Source organism: Rhamphochromis sp. 'chilingali' (genome assembly GCF_963969265.1).
Source record: "Rhamphochromis sp. 'chilingali' genome assembly, chromosome: 10".
Classification (NCBI taxonomy): domain Eukaryota; kingdom Metazoa; phylum Chordata; class Actinopteri; order Cichliformes; family Cichlidae; genus Rhamphochromis; species Rhamphochromis sp. 'chilingali'.
The window spans coordinates 16,482,139-16,498,542 of NC_137937.1; the positions used below are offsets into that span (position 1 = coordinate 16,482,139).

Here is a 16,404-nt window from a genome sequence, read left to right on the forward strand (position 1 = left end):
GTGTTCCAGGTATTGAAGAGGTTTGAGGAAAGGAACCTAAGAGACCTCAAACAACAAAAGCAGACATCACTTTTTTCCCCACACCGGCCCTGCCAGTGTTCGGCTAAGGATGGTTTGCTCATAGATCACAAAGCTTGGGGAGACAGGGCAAAAGCAGAAGTGACTGAGACTGTGGAGGCAAGGAATAATCGAGGTAAGTCACCACTACAGGTACTCAAAGACAGCATGGCTTTCTGACTAGATCTGAAATGATGGCAGAGACTTGTGCGAGGCTCAAAGCCTTGCAGTTCATGCAGGATACAAGCAGATTCCTCCTTATTTAAGTGTGCAATTTGCAAAGTTTAAGTAAGGTGAACTAGGATCACTTTATGATCATACCAAATTACAGCTAGCATTAATAATAATTCCAAAGTTTCTATGCATGGAAGCAGTCCAAGGCTTTTGCTTGTTAAATGCAAACTGAATTTTAAAATGAAATCATCTCTGTGCATGAGGACACACTGGCTATAAATGAAATGTCTGATTTCGACCCAGAAAACTGCCACTCGTGCTCTTTTCATTCAGCTCAGCCATTACTGGGCAAACCATTGTTTAAAAAAAAAAAAGCTTAAAATAATAGGGACCAGCATGAGGTTTGATTTGATATAAGCACAACAACTCCTGGGATATAAATACCCCTGAAGGCTAAGCTGGTAGTTATAGGTGTTTTCAACATGATTTTCAAGTGTATTCCCCACCCAGTGATTACCTAAAGTAACCCCCCACCAACCCACGGTTCCTAAATATTGCTCTGTTTCTTTTATACAATTAATGGGTCTGTATGCAATGATGGGCGTAGCTGCGGGAAGTTTATTGTTTTTTTTGTTGATGAGTGAGTATAGGGGTGGGATTTAATAAGTTTTCTTCGTCCCACTCCTTTTTCAGGCAATTTTTGTTTTTTGTTTTGTGTATTTTATGTTCAATATAGGTATTTGTTGTGCCTGAAAATGAATAAATAAATGAAATGAATGAAATGAAATGAATGAATTGTAACACATGAAGGAGAGCTGTTTCGCCAACTCCCAGTTTCTGTCACACTCGCGTACAGTGAGATATGTGTTGAGACCTGCTGAGAACATGAATTCTTGTACATTGTGCAGGTGACAAGGTGAGTGGGTAAGTATAGGGCACTTGTACAGGCATGTTCAGCTTTGTTTGTACCAAATTATTGTGTGGAGAAAAACACAGGGGAGGAATTGTACCAAGCAATGTGAGAGTAAAAAAGAAGTGGGAATAGACAGTTCCCTGTCATTTCACTGACTGAGATGTTTGTTTGTTTGTTTTCTATGTGCACAGCAGAGATCATTTTTTATGTAAATATCTTGAATTGACAGATGATTCTGTTTTGGGTTGTCTTTTGGCTTTTTTCAATAACTAATGCTTTGCTCATTACCGTGTGACAATCATTTGAAGCTGTCATGACCTGCTAGAGGAGATGCTTCTTAAAATAACTGTCCTAGATACCTATATACCAGCATCCACTCGTGAATGAAGGCTCTGCCAAAGAAGCACGGCAATCCAACATTCCAACATCCACAGCAGTCAACTTTTCAGGAATAAAACTGTTTCTGTTTAGAAGTAAACAGCAGATGAATGTCGACTTATGGCTCTTCCCAATTATCCCAAGTCAGACTGCTGAAAAAAAGTTTCCCTGTAACGAACAAAGTAGCAAAACAAGGTCAAGGGCCTTTATTTTGGAGCTGAGCACAGGTATCACCTGCAGCAAATATCTCCAGCTGCTTTTGGGATGATATAGACCCCCATAAAGTGAGCTCATTGTGTCTTCCTCCTTACTTCCTCTTACTCCCACATTACACCATCCACACACACACGCACAGCCACAGAAGATTAGGAGGATGGGAGGCAGTTATGCTCAAGAATGACAATCTTATCATTGAGTATTCAGCTTTTGGGGGTCATCAGGCTTCAGTGCCAGGAAAGGCCTCATTCTTTTCTACCTACCTATACATGTTGTCCTTTCTTAAACGAAGATATATCATAATAAGTGTGTGTGACTATGTGAGAAATCCAAACGTCTATATACTGAAAGTTCTCATGCCCTATCATTGATACAAAATATAGCCCGATGAGGCGTTATAACACCTTTATAACACCAGTACAAACTAACTGATCTGACACTAGTAAAATGTATTAGCCGGTGTGACTTCTATATTTCTGACCATAACCATGAAGTCTTTTTCCGAATCCTCCGTTAATGTACAAACAGCATCGCAACAAAGCTTTTATGGCAATCGATCAAATTTGAGTTTTATAATAAAAAGGCTGTCATATCACACACGAATGGGACAGGGTGACAAGTAATGGAAAAAGTATATGTGCGAGTAATGGGTGAGCAATAATTCAGAACGTCTAAAAAAACGCTTCCATTTGTTACATTTTCAGTTGCTGTTTTTAGAGAGGAATAAAAGCCAGAGAAGTTAATATTTTATGACAGCTGAGCTGGACTTTGATAAGAGCTATCTAACAGAAGATGCATCCAAGTCTTTAAAACCTTTTTTGGACTGGTTCCATGGCACTGCGCATGTTTGAGGTATTACAACAAAAAGGTGCAGAAACGCATTGTAAGGTAATAACCAATCAAGTATGGGCGGATGCAGCTCAATAAGGAAATATAAAAGGACATTTGAGATATTTAATTTTAGGACTTCTTGAATTCATGAGCATTAGTTTCCATGCTTGTCGCGGCACTAAAGGTTCCCATTTAGACTCCATTAAAAATACATTTTCCCCTACACTCCAACTGCCAAGGTTATGCAAATGCACGCACTACAAGAGCAGTAGTTGGCCAGCCATACAGAGCCAATGAATAGTGCAGACGACCTCCTTATCTATTAAAACCCATGGAGGTTGATGGTTTGGTTGACCTAATGTCTCATTTGGATGCACATAATAGCATCTGAATGCAATCTAATTTCGGGCTGGGGGGTCTCACTAAAAGCTGAGCTCTAGTCAAAGTTGCCTGGTCTCAAAAGGAGACACTGAGATGACATTAATGTGCAAAAATTGTTTACTTTTATTATTCATAATTAAACCTCTTTCTGTATCCTGACCCTTATATCTCAAACAGAGGATACATGGGCTGTATGCTGGGCAATACAGTAGTTGTCAATGGATAATGCAATGTTAGCTGCACAGAATAAATACCCTTCTCTCACGCACACACAGTCCTTCCAAGTCAGTGTCTTTCTCTTTCTGCTTGTGCCTCTCTCTGTGCCTGGTATTCCATCTCCCTACTTCAGGGCAGTAATGAGTGTCTGGTATTCTGCACTTCAGCATTGAAGCCCTATTCATGCTCGATCTCCTTTACAATGCACTAAAAGGATTACCCAATTAGCTGCTATTGGATGTCATCGTGTGTGTGTGTGTGTGTGTGTGTGTGTGTGTGTGTGTGTGTGTGTGTGTGTGTGTGTGTGTGTGTGTGTGTGTGTGTGTGTGTGTGTGTGTGTGCTTGGTCAGTAGATAGATGTGTTAGCAGTGAAAGTGAAAGATAGATGACCGTCTCTGTTCCACACTTCATTCCCAGTTGATGTTCTGCTGGAGGCCACATTACTCATCCCCACAACTCAGTCTCGTGAGAAAGACACAAGATAGAGAAAGTGCGTGTGTGTGTGTGTGTGTGAGAGAGAGAGAGAGAGAGAGAGAGAGAGAGAGAGAGAGAGAGAGAGAGAGAGAGAGAGAGACAAGAGACTGAGGCCTTGACAGCCTTCAGAGAATGACAGAGAAAGAGTATTACTTTTCAATAATTCAACCTATGCACCGATTAGTCTCTGTGAAATACTCAGCTGTCATATGTAAACTGTGTCTTCTTCTCTTCGCACCGTAATTGGTGATTTTAATTTTCACTGTCATGTTGGGATAATAGGAATGTCCATTTCATTGTCTGTGAACCATTATTTACTTAGTGTGAGCCAAAGATTGATTCCAGTTATCTAATGCGTTACATCACACTGTGAGCAGCGCATTCATCATTTTGCATTCAGAGGATCGAACCGTAGGCTATAAAGATTCATTTAGACTGACGTGGCTGGAAGCAATAAAAGTGCAATCCACATAAAAAGTTGGGACACACTAATGCCTTTAGCATAATTCATTTATCATTTTACAGCTCCTCATGGGGAAACCTACAGTAAGCTCAGTGACATATACTGACTGTAAAATCACAGTCTGGTTTAATATACACTGATAAGCAGGCATGCATGCTGTGTAACAAATGAGTTTTTGCTAAAATAGTATGCGTTTGCATGCATCTCCATTTTTTTAATCAAAAGTTAAGATTAAAAATTATATGCATACAAATTTGAGCATAATAACTTTACTAGAGATGGCACGATACCACTTTTTAATGTCCGATACCGATTCCAATATCATAAATTTGGATGTCTGCCGATACCGATATGAATCCGATACAGTGTATTTTGTAATCAATAAAACTTCTTTTTATAAATATCTTACTGTATTTTGTATAAGTTCATACTCAAGTTTAAAAAAACAAGACACTGAAGCTATTCTGCTATACCTGTATGCAAAAAATACACTCCACCCAAAACATTTTATAGTTCAGCAACACTGATCAATTTAATAAATTTAAACCAACACCATCCTCCCTATTCTGGTATTTTAAAGAGTACTTAGTGGAAATATTAAGCAACCTAACTAATAGGGTTGCCAACTCCCAGCAAAAATTAGGGAACCACCCCCCTTCCCTTAATCGATGTAATCAACTTTAATTTAATGCAAGTGTAAAACAAATGCACAGAAATCAATTATTTTTCTACAATATTTAAATAGATTCAACATCTTTCTTCAACAGAATTGCAGACTGCACAGATGGTACCTTCCCAAAGGAAAAAGTACTATAGCTTACTAGGGTGTATATTAGACTTATTAGTTGCTATATACAATAATGGATTTCTATACATTTAATCAGGTGACCACTTTTGTTGTAAGATTCAGATAATTATTTATTCAAAGTTTTTAAATGACATAATAAAGAAAAATATTTCTTGGTGCCCCCCTTTTTCTGTTAATGCCCTACCCTGGCAAAACTTTGCTAGACCCGCCCCTGCACAGTTACCAGCCGTCAGCTACATAGAAAAGGATCCTGGTGTTATTTGTCTCATAACTTCCCTTCAACTCATTCATGTCACCTAAAGGGTAAACCTGTTTCTCCATCACCTGTTCAGCTCTGATGATTCAGTAAGGACATCTCCTGGTTTCATCTTCATGTTTTCCTCTCACCACATATCCAAACGGATATCATGACCAGCAAACATCAGCTGATACTAGAAAGTAATATTAAATAAATTTTAACAACAGCTTTTCACCCTTTAACGCGCTGCTGTTGTTTATCCGCTGGTGTCCTCTTTCTAGCGCAAAGTGGGCGATAAACAAACAAGAAAGACGAGACTTGTGGCAGAAAAGCCGATCATTGATCAGTTTCATGTTTGAAGTAATAACAGGAGAGGGAGGGGGAGTGAATGAGAGAAGTAGATGCAACTGAGCAGCAAAGACGGAATAACTCCAGCTTTGTGTTTATTTTTTAATTCTAGCTGAAGTACGGGACAAATCGCTTCCTTTTCACCTCAATATGGAACTCTGATGGTCAGTCCAGCTGTGGCTCAACATATCAGTTGTTAAGCTTAACGTGGAAATACTATGCAAACATTCAAGGATGAACTTACACACTTGCTTTACTTATCTGGGATAGTTTTCACCGAGATGAAATGCTGCGGTTAGGAAGCATGTAGCGAGGCTCCAAATGCTCCAACAGACTGCTGACAGGTCTGGGAGACAACAGCCGCTCTATCACGTGACACATACTGCTCCGATGCGCCGAGCTGGGTTACGCCAAGTTTTATGAGTTTTGTGAGGTGATTTTGTGATACTTCAGATCGGACTACATATTTCTCTCCGATATCCGATCCAGTAATTTAGGTCAGTATCGGACCTATACCGATACGTAATATTGGTATCTTTACTGGTAGAGAACAACAACTGCAGATTTTGTACATTATTTAGTAATAATTTATATTCTGTGTAAATTGTTGTATAAATCTTCTGTTGTTCTTGATACTCTGTATGGTGTCCTTACATGTCTCCAAAAAAGTAGTGATGTAACATGAATAGAATAGAAATGCTGTATTTCAAACTGTAGCCTTTGTTCAGATGAGGGGTTTAAGATATTGTTGAGCATTGCATTCTGGGAAGTATTTTTGAATTGATAGTCATACAAATGACCAAATATCAAAATATCTCACCCTTTGACCACTTCATGTTTAATTCAATCATTTAAAAAAAACCACCTGTAATTTAGGTAAGATAATACTTGTTTTGTTCAAATGTTCAAGTTAATTAAAGTTAGCTTAACTTACATTAAAAGCCTCAAACAACAAAAACTTAAATGAATTTTAGCCTTACGCAAAGCAAAACAGTAGTTAGAACTAGTAGCTTAAATTTTACTTTAAGTACGCTGGCCTCTGAAATGTAAGGAAAACAAATGAGATTGATGATGTTGAATGCACCAGAGAACAAAGAAGAATAAGCTGCCCAAGAATGACCTAAAAAAACATATAGTGAACCGGAGAGATTAGCCATGCATCTGTTAGAAATTACCATAAAAAGAGTGAGAATTAAAAAGATGCCATCTGGCACAGTGGCAGTGTAGAGGTACAGTGAGAACAGAGGAGAGTTTCATGGTCATTGTGAGACAGGTATAAATCCTGGATGTTTATAACACACTTACTGCTGCCTGCCATTGGCTGGGCTAATGGATTGGCTATGCTCTGTGAGTGTGTGTGTGTGTGTATGTATGTGTGAGTGTGTTTTCGGGTGGAGGAGTGGGGGGTGGGGAATAGGGGTGTGTAGTGTCAGCTGGTCCTGTGCGGGGTAGGGCTTTGTGTCAAGCAGGTCAGCTGGGGTTAGATGACACAGCGCCCACGCTCACACACACACACACATCATCCCCTGCCTGCACACAGAGACATACACAATAAGCAAGTGCACAACACTCTTTTGTGCAGACACTGAAAAACATGCAGGCAGTCAGATATGTGATTAGATATCTGCATGCATCCACACACACTCACTCTCCCCAGTCCCAACACACCAGAGGTCTTAAATCACGCTTTCCCCTCAAAGACTGTGGAATCAACTGTTTACATTGCTTATTAAATTTTTCGAATGAAGGGGCAATGAAAAGATTTTCAAATTGCTATATTTGCGTCAAACAGACGTGAAATTGATCAGTTCTGAGTACCATGTCAGTAGTAACAAAAGTAAAATGTCAGGATCATTGTTCAGAAAGCAGGCTTCAGGGTCTGAACACGACTAACTGAGGAACAATGGCAGCCAGCTGAAAGCATGAGTGAATAGCCTCGCTGAAAAAAATTATGGCACATCAACAGAAATATTGTATATTATTACATAAAGAGCAAAAAGACTGTGAAAACACTTTATGGTGAAAGGTTTCAGACAGTATGATGCAATATGACTCACTTTTCTGCAATTCTGTCTGCACATCCAGAGCCCATAGTATAGAGCTTTGCTTCTTTGCACAGCACGCTATTAGTTCAATTTTAAACAAGTGATTTTTGTCACATTGATTTTTGTTTCACATTATCAGTATCAGTAAATCTGCTGTGTTCTGTCTAGATGCATGGCAAAGCACTCTGCTTCCTCACATTAACACAAAGTATATGTTTACTTGTGACAAAAATGGGTTGTAAGATTTAAACTTGTTTTGTCAGTTGCAGAGAAAGGCCATATCTTCTCCCTTGTTGTTGTTTTTTGTTATGTGGATCACAGTGCCTAGTATATTTTCCTGTTGCCGGGCTTGATTGTATTTCATCCACAAGGGTTTTTGTCAACAGTCTGGGCTCTGTGGGATGCTGAATGCTTTACTGCCTTAGAGAGAGCTGGACTCCAGCAATGACACTGTGAGAGAGAGTGTGTGCAATTTGTGTTGACACGCAAAGTTGTGTGTGAAAGAGTGGGTCTGTGGGTGTATGCCTGAATAAACAGCATAAAGGCAGAATGGTGGTAAATCGCTCTAAAACCGATGCTCTCCAGCGCTCTTATTTTGAGGACTAGTCATTTATTTAACAGTCAAATATGGTCCTGGGCTGTTTGGAGAGAATACATCAACTGGCACAGAAGAGTCCACACAAAGAAGGCACACTTCAACAGACAAAGAGCCAAAAGACAGAGGGCGAGCGCCTTTTTTTCTCCTTAAGATGAACTGTTGTTTATTCAGGGTGGGTGCAGGGCACCAAGTGGGACGGATGGATGAGGGAGGGACTGATGGAAAAAAAGGAGAGAGGGAAGGATGAATGGGCATAACACAGTTAGTGGATGCACAAACGGGGTGTCTGCGGGTGATTGTGCAGAGTGGAGGGAGGTGCACTGTGAAGGGGGGGAGTGTAAAAGATCTTTTGTGAAGGCTGAGAGTTAATCACTTGAGCGGCACACGCCAGTTCTATGGAGCACATGTTGTACACTGGATCCCCTGAGAGGAGTGGGAGGTCCAACAACACACATACACACACTTGAATTTACATGTCAGTTATGATGCAAAGCCGGTTACAGGCTGAAAAGAAAAGCAGGAAGATCCACCCCCTTCACAAACAGTTAGCAGACCCTGGCCGTGGTGATAGTGTTTGCATTTGCTGCTTGTTCGTTCATACACACACACACATGCACACACCCGCGCGCACAGAGACGTACACATGTCTGCTTTTTTGTTTTCTTCGGTGACTGGATAGATGACTCTGCAGCGGCCTTGCTAGAGATGGATGTTTAGTTTGACCTGGCAGTAAGTAAAATCTATTGTTCATTACATCAGTCCCATGTCAGCGGTAGATGCTAATATCTGAGAGTGATGGTGAAGGCTAGAGTTTAGATTTAGCAGCAGTCATTCAGGGACAATAAAACAGCAGCAGACACAGGCATGTCAGAGACTCTTTACTACAGTGGTGCACAGGACTGCCTCGCTTTAGACTCTTGCGAGTACGAATTTACCATCATTAGCCATTATTCAACATTTTCAGTACATGTTTAGTTTGTAGAATATACTTAGAATTTTATCCTGAACAAAACTGAGAATCAAAACTGAAGCAGTGCTGAAGATGTCTCTTATTATTAGTGGTCTTTGTGTATTTCTGGGTGTGCTTTCCTTTCTTGTATTCATCTATACTGATCAAAAAATATTTCTTTTCTGCTAAAAGCCCAATATACTTTTATTCTTCTGTATGAATGCCACTCTATGTCAGTTGGTGTCTTGTTGATTTTAAAAACATTTTTTTAAATGTCTTAATTCCCTTACTTTTGTTTTAGGGTTGAATAAAAAGTCCCAGCCTTGATCAGCACTCCCTATGAGGCATCTCAGAAACAGTACAATGAGAGTTAGTTTCCTTACAAACACTGGAGGGCAACCATAAATTATGAATTAAACTCAAGCCAAATGCAATAGCTTAGATATATATAACTTATAGGAGGTCGTTAGTCACAGGCTTTGTTGCTGTGGCCATTATTAAATGCTTAAAAGCTCAGGACCATGTGGTTCTAGGAGCCCTTTATCTGCTGCCGAGGGGACTTTTCCCTTGTGGGTTAGAGAGCATGATAGCAACATCTGGGGTCTGGTTATCTTTGAAAGAAGGCGAGGAAAATGAGGACAACTGCACAGTCACACTCATTACGTGTGACTGTGCAAATAAATGTCCTTGTAGACTGTAATTAAAAATATTAACTACATATATTCACACAGGTTCTGTGCACTTAATCTTTATTTCATAATTTCTGCCGGTCTATCTGTAATATGTTCCAAAACAATAGCAAATAGAAAATGATATTCAGATGGCAGCCCCAGCCAATTGTTGAGAAGGCAGTAAGTAGTCTAATTGCCAGTTTGTTTAGAGGAAGGGCACCCAAAGGGTTATTTGTCAAATTTAACAGCTGAGTCATAAATCTAAACATACACAGCCAGGCAGAGTGCCAAGATAGACACTTTTTTTCACTTTGTTTGCTTTGCAAATTTAAACACCTGCTTCAACACTGCACAATAGACTGAACAACAATTAAACAACAGTGATACGCATCAAAAGTAAACTATGAGTTGAGTAAACTAAAATAAGGCTGTATCCTTTCCATGGAACAAAAATCTTCTGTTTAATGATACTGTGCATCCTTTATGTTTATCCTTTTCTTGTTTCACAGATGAAGCCACTGACAGAACCTCCGTGGGGTCACGAGATGTACCTTTCCCTTACTTCAGTGTAACCTCACCATTTAGACTTTAGCTGCATCTCGCCCGTGCGCTTGCCTACAGGACCATGGGTAGCGTCAGCAGTGTCCTCAATGACAACAGCCTCGGCAGCAAACACTGCAAGGCATCTCAGCACAGGTTAAAGGAGGGAACAAGCAGCCACAGAAAGAGTGGAGGTTGCAACCTTGACGGGTTACTGAAGTGCGGCTTCACTCAGGGCTCCTCATCCTCCACTCATCCCTCCAAAGGCCTCTCCCACTCAAGGTCTGGAAGAAGCGAAGATTTTTTTTATATTAAGGTGAGATGACGTGTTTTTTGATGGCATGTGAGAATGAAAAAATTACAACATGCAACGGTGCTTTGGGGTAACAGATTTATTTTGTTTCACACAAGGTAAGCAATAAACCAAGGTCAACGCACCACAGAGAGAGATCAGCGGAGGGACAGGTAAACAGAAATGGGAAATCTGATGGGCAGATGCAACCAAAACTGCTGCTCATGTCTGGAAATGTGACTGAGAAGGTGAGCCTGGTGTTGTTGTTGTTTTCTTCCTCCATGCTTAATCGTGTTATTCTTAGAATATAAGACAAGATTTAAAAGGTTAAGCACAAAAAAATTAACCGATTTATTCCAGCTGTTTCTCATTACAGCTGTTGCTAGGCAATCAGACGCCTACAAGTTAGTGCTCAAGGCTACAAAAACAACAAAAAAACTGTAAATAAAGTAGCAGGTATAGCCCATGTTTATGAAAGGTGGGGCTAATTTAGGGAAAGATGTCCCTTGGGCTTGCATTTTTCATATGGCCAGCAGGTGGCAAAAAGAACCTGATGTAGAATTTAGCTTACGGTAATTTATTACCTCTGTTAACCTTTTTCTAATAGATGTATGGTTTCCTTGACTAGCTTCATGTTATAGGTCTTGCATTGTTTATTATAAAGAATAAAGCAGAGCTTGGCTACTGTAATGATTGATTTTCAGTCAGATTCGACCATCTTTCCTCTTCGGCTCCATCCTCTAATCCAAGGTGATCAATATATCCAAGACGATGGTGCCCACAGGCTTCACAGCCACTGCCCACAATCCACTTAATTGAAATTACAGCAGCTATCTCATTCTTTTATACAGTTTATACATCAGACACAGTCAGGCTGGCAGCTCCCTCCAGCATGACGCTAACTGGTTGCTAGCTGAGTTCTTTTTCACAGTCAGGTGAAAAAGAAAGTTTTCACAGGACTCTATGCAGTCCATGGAAAAACGGGGTAAACTGCGACTCAGTAGCTTGTAGAAAGACCTTTAACAGCAACAACTTGAAGTAATCATTTTCCACTTGTTGTGGAGGATTTCTGGTCCACTCTGCTTTTCAACATTGCTTCAGCTCATTCGTTTATGCACAGTTCTCTTAAGGTCCCGTCACAGCATTTCAATTAGGTTGAGGTCTGGACTTCTTTTCTTTTTCAGCCATTCTGTTGAAAAGTTGCTGCCGTGCTTGGGGTCATTTTCCTGTTGCATGCCCTCAATTACTGAAGAAAAAGAACAAAAGAAAGAAGCCCTAATAATGAGCCCTCCACCACTGTGTTTAACAGATCTTATGAGGTGTTTGGGCTGAAATGTTGTGTTCTGTTTTCAACAAACATAATGCTGTGCATTATGGCCAAACATTTTGACCTGGAGGTGGAAGATCCTCTCCTGTTCCTCCTCCTCCGCCCTGTTACGACCAACAGTTGTCCTGAATGTTTTGCACTTGTAAATAATCTTTCTCACTGTATAATGACAGACTTCAGATTGTGGCCTTATATCCATAGACCATATAACCATAAAGATGGGCAACAAAAATAGTTTTACTGAGATCATTGCTGATACTTGCTGTTCTGGAGCATTTACACTAAAAATTCTGCTTTTATAGAGGCACCCACACTTGAGCTGATGGTAAATTAACAGAGTATATTTCATTAGCATCACCTGACTGCTAATTACTCTCATAATTCCTACAGAAGCAGTAAGGGTTTACGTAGACTGCATAGAGTAATGTGAAAAACTTAATTTTATACATGACTGTATATGTCATAGGCTCCTGTGTGGAAGATGTATGGAGCCATTGTGATGTCAGTCTATGGTTTATCAAGTCCAAGCAGGCAACGTCACAAGCAAAGACTGGATTTGACTTTTGCCCAGTCTGCTTTTGTTTCTCAAAAAGAGACCCCCTTGCTGTTGGCCATCATAAAAAAGAATTAAACTCTAACACAGTTTCATATGTCTTTAGTTTCCAATCCTAGATGCTGCTGCGTTCATCTTTGACAACCCACAACATCAAGCAAATAAGTTTAAAGTAATACATTTAGATATTAATTGAGATCATGATGTACTGTATTTTCATGCCCTTATAAAAAATGTAGCTTCACTGTGCTTTCCTTAACTGGAACAGTTGCTATGGTTATCCTGACAACCATTAAGAAGTCATGCTGAGTAGCTGAAATAGACTTTAACAACCTCACAGCGAAGTGGAGGATAAAACATGCACAGCAGGTAGTTTAATAAGTAGCAGCTATTCCTCATAACCTGTGTAGGACCTTCCCAGCTTATTAATCACTCCCTCCCAGATTAATGACCTAAGGGTGCCTTGATCTTTTCAGAAAAGTCTTCTCTGTGCCAAGAATACCAAAGCAAACAGCATCGTCTTCTATAGGTTTTTAGGCCTCATGAACGGGGCTTGGCTACCTTGAGGAGGAGGAAGGGTGGGATTTAAGTAGACAGCACAGACTAAGGAAAAATAAAAAATAAAGCGAGGGATCAAGGGCCAAAGAGAATTTGAGAGATAGAAAGAAAAAAACATAAGGAAAGGCATCCCAGCCATGAAGTCAGTGTGAAAGAATGCTGAGTTCACAAGCTTTACCTCTTACACTTCAGCAATAGCTCATATTATTAATATCACTGAAAAGGGCTATTCATCTTCCCTCAGACAGCACATGGAGGAGAGATATGGGATGCAGAAGGAAGGAAAAGAGGACAGAAAGAAGCGAAGGTATGGCACTGCTTGTGACATTCTTGGACAGCCCAGATGGGGCATGTGGAGTATAAGTTCATCTTTGAAATGAGTTTTCCCTTTTTTGACAGTCTGGTGAATTTTACTTGCAACTACTGCTGTGTGTCTTTTAATACCGGCAGTTTGTAGAGAAGCAATTCTGCACGCTTCAGTGGTTCTATTTCTACTATGAAAAGACAGACACAAAAAAAATCTATCCCTTTCATTTGTACGGACTTCCAGCATGTGACAATATTTATCTATGTAAAGCCAGTCATTATGATTTTTAAGTTTAAGAATGTGACTCATCCTCAGCCCTTTATACTTCTGTGAAAAAGGACTTGCTTTTGGCTGTGATGTTAACTAAGAGGAACCCAGTGAATATAAATACAAAAGTAGGGAAGAAGAGCCCTGACTGTGTGCCATTTCACTCTTCTAGACTTCTGCTGAGAAGTCATCGGTCCGTTCCACTGCCTTCAAGTGCGTAAATCCCACAAGGACTTCATCCACAGAGACAGGCCACAACAGCCTGGACCACATCCTTTGTCCTCTGAAGAAAGCAAGCAATCCAAATATTAGAGACAAGCGGGACACTTCAGGTTTTCGTCTATATTTCACGCATGGATTGATGCTTTAAAATACATTTTGCTTGGGTTGAATGAAAAATTAAACGAACGTACCCGATGTTATCTCTTTCCCCTCAGGCACTCTGTCCGACTCTGGACGCAACTCCATGTCTAGCCTTCCCACCCACAGCACCAGCGGCAGCCTAAGTGCTTCCACAGGCCCTGTCAGTCACAGCGATGGCAGCTCCGCTCCTGCAAATAGCCTCAGCGAGGGAGTACAACCCAATTTCTCTCCATGGGTCAACGGGAATAGCGCTAACCTTGACTGTAGTTACGGTGCTGATTTAAACAGCAGTGGGTTGGTATCTAAGGCTAATGAGGACGCCGGCTCCCCACTCTCTGCAAATGAGCCAAGCGCTCTCTCTGAGACTGCAGGTGGGATTCGGTCTCCCATAACTACAGATGAGTCACTGATTGAACGCTTGGAACAAAAGCTGCTGGAGAGAGAAAGTGAACTACAGGAGCTGCAGGTACAGAACTGTCACGTGAACAAAAAGTAGAGGTTAATAAAAAATAAAAACCAGCATGTGCTCTTAATCACGATGAAAATGAACACTCCTTAGTAATTAGGCCTTTCACTTTGCAACAGGTGAGTTTTGAGGAGAAGGAAACAGACACCTGCCAGCTGTTTGAGGAAAGACAAAGGTACTGTGCTGAAGAGATGGAAGGGCTGAAGCAGCGATGCTCCACAAAGCTACGCCAAGCGTCCCAAATGGCTGCAAAAACACAGCAAGCACTCCAGCTGCAAGTCAGCCAGCTCCAGGTCAGCCCTCGTCTGCCTTTATTTAAAACCACGTATTCCTGGGTCATCTTTATCCTACCAACCATATTTCATGTAACACTTGACCACTTGAATAATTGAAAGGAAAAATAAATTCTCATGCAGGCAGAGAAGGAAAGGCTTCAGGAAGACTTCTCTAAGCTAACTCGGGAGAAGGAGCTTATTGAGCTCAGACTAAAGGCTTATGAGGCAGAGAGCACACAGCTAGCTCCGACCCTCGAGGAAACTCAGTGGGAGGTAAGTCATGGGTTATATATGTGATATACTGTAAGTTAGACATGAAAGCTTGTAGCATGAAAAACAGTGTAATACAATATAGAGCTGAGGTGGGATACCAGCTATCCTTCCATCACCAGAGAAAACATTTGAATATCTTCTATGTTTTATGCTTTTTCATTATCACTTATAAGAATTGACTTGAATTGAACTGAAAGCCACTTGCACTGCATTCAGTGTAGTGCATATTGATACGTTTATATTGTGAGTAGCTGCAAACTTAACTCCTAAGAATTTGGGAGAAATGCTGATTGATTTTCTATATATATGATCTATATATACAATCAAAGAGGCTGCCAAGGGAATTATCACCAACTCTGCAGCTCCCTTCAACTCCAACTCCAAGAAGCTTTTCAGCACCTTTCACCTCATTGTTTGGTTGCTGCACTAATCTGATTTAGTCTCGCCAGACCCCTCACTAACATTTATCAGCAGCAAGAATCTGCTCTGATAAACTAAGCTTAGAGAACACAGCTCTTGAACACAAGCCTTTAACAATTTAAGGTGAAGGAAAAAAATAGCTACAAGGAGTCCAGAATTTTATTAGCTTATTTATTAACTATCTATTTTACAGTTAATCTTTGGCACGTGAAAGTGTTGCTTTTCATGCGTACAATCATTCCTGGCAGAGAAATGTATTAATGTTTTTTTTCACGGTTTCTGTGCTAATTTTATAGATTTTTATAAGACTAATTGTAAAACAAAATTTACAGTTGAATCCGTAATGCTGTGGGTATATGCTATCTTGAGGCAAATACACCCACAAAAAGACACATTAAGGGGCAATTCAATATTAAAACAGCATGAGGCTAAGCAGTTGTTTACGTTTCCCTAACTGCCTACTTTACAGAGGATAATTCACAGTTTCATCTTCATAATTGTCTTTTGTCTGAATGTAGGTGTGCCAAAAGACAGGAGAGATCTCACTGTTGAAGCAGCAGCTAAGAGAGTGTCAAGCGGATGTCAGCCACAAGCTGAATGAGATAGTCGGCCTCAGGGCATTGCTGAAGGAAAAAACAGCAAAAATGGAGATTCTGGAGAAACAGAACAAAAACCACGAGGACAGTCTTCACTCCCGCACCATAGACATTGAGGTTAGTCTGCTGATTGCAGTTTACACCACTGCAGAGATGAGACACGGACATGTGCATAAAATGCTCACACAATGCTCATATGACAATAGCTTGGAAGGATCCCTGCAATCATGTGCTATATTTGACTGCCGCATGTTGAGTAAAGTGTTTTCAATTTCCATGTTTTAGCACACTTAATTACAGTCCTAAAAAGTGAGCTTATTTGGCACTTTGTATAATTAGAGCCTGTTACATCCCTCACAACAGTCTTATAATTGCTGCCTAGGTTCTGACCATTTTCCGTTTTTAAT

At 40.4% G+C, this 16,404-nt stretch overlaps 2 protein-coding genes across 3 annotated transcripts in view; one reads left to right on the top strand and one right to left on the bottom strand.

Annotated features, from left to right (window-relative positions):
• The window catches only part of lzts1 (leucine zipper, putative tumor suppressor 1), a 20,891-nt gene continuing 4,487 nt past the window's right edge, over positions 1 to 16,404 (top strand). The window contains exons 1-9 of one of the 2 annotated variants that reach the window (XM_080893493.1): positions 1 to 193; positions 10,270 to 10,616; positions 10,712 to 10,840; positions 13,275 to 13,337; positions 13,777 to 13,936; positions 14,042 to 14,433; positions 14,553 to 14,726; positions 14,850 to 14,981; positions 15,920 to 16,114. In XM_080893493.1, the coding sequence (XP_080749619.1) occupies positions 10,386 to 10,616; positions 10,712 to 10,840; positions 13,275 to 13,337; positions 13,777 to 13,936; positions 14,042 to 14,433; positions 14,553 to 14,726; positions 14,850 to 14,981; positions 15,920 to 16,114 (1,476 nt within the window). In that variant the 5' untranslated portion in view covers positions 1 to 193; positions 10,270 to 10,385. Of the gene's footprint in view, positions 194 to 8,513; positions 8,870 to 10,269; positions 10,617 to 10,711; positions 10,841 to 13,274; positions 13,338 to 13,776; positions 13,937 to 14,041; positions 14,434 to 14,552; positions 14,727 to 14,849; positions 14,982 to 15,919; positions 16,115 to 16,404 lie in introns of those variants that run through there. The other variant, XM_080893492.1, reaches the window with a different exon arrangement.
• Positions 10,914 to 16,404, bottom strand: part of hspb11 (heat shock protein, alpha-crystallin-related, b11) — a 19,427-nt gene continuing 13,936 nt past the window's right edge. The window contains exon 6 of the mRNA XM_080893497.1: positions 10,914 to 11,838. Coding sequence (XP_080749623.1) covers positions 11,836 to 11,838 — 3 coding nt within the window. The 3' untranslated portion in view covers positions 10,914 to 11,835. The remainder of the gene's footprint in view (positions 11,839 to 16,404) is intronic.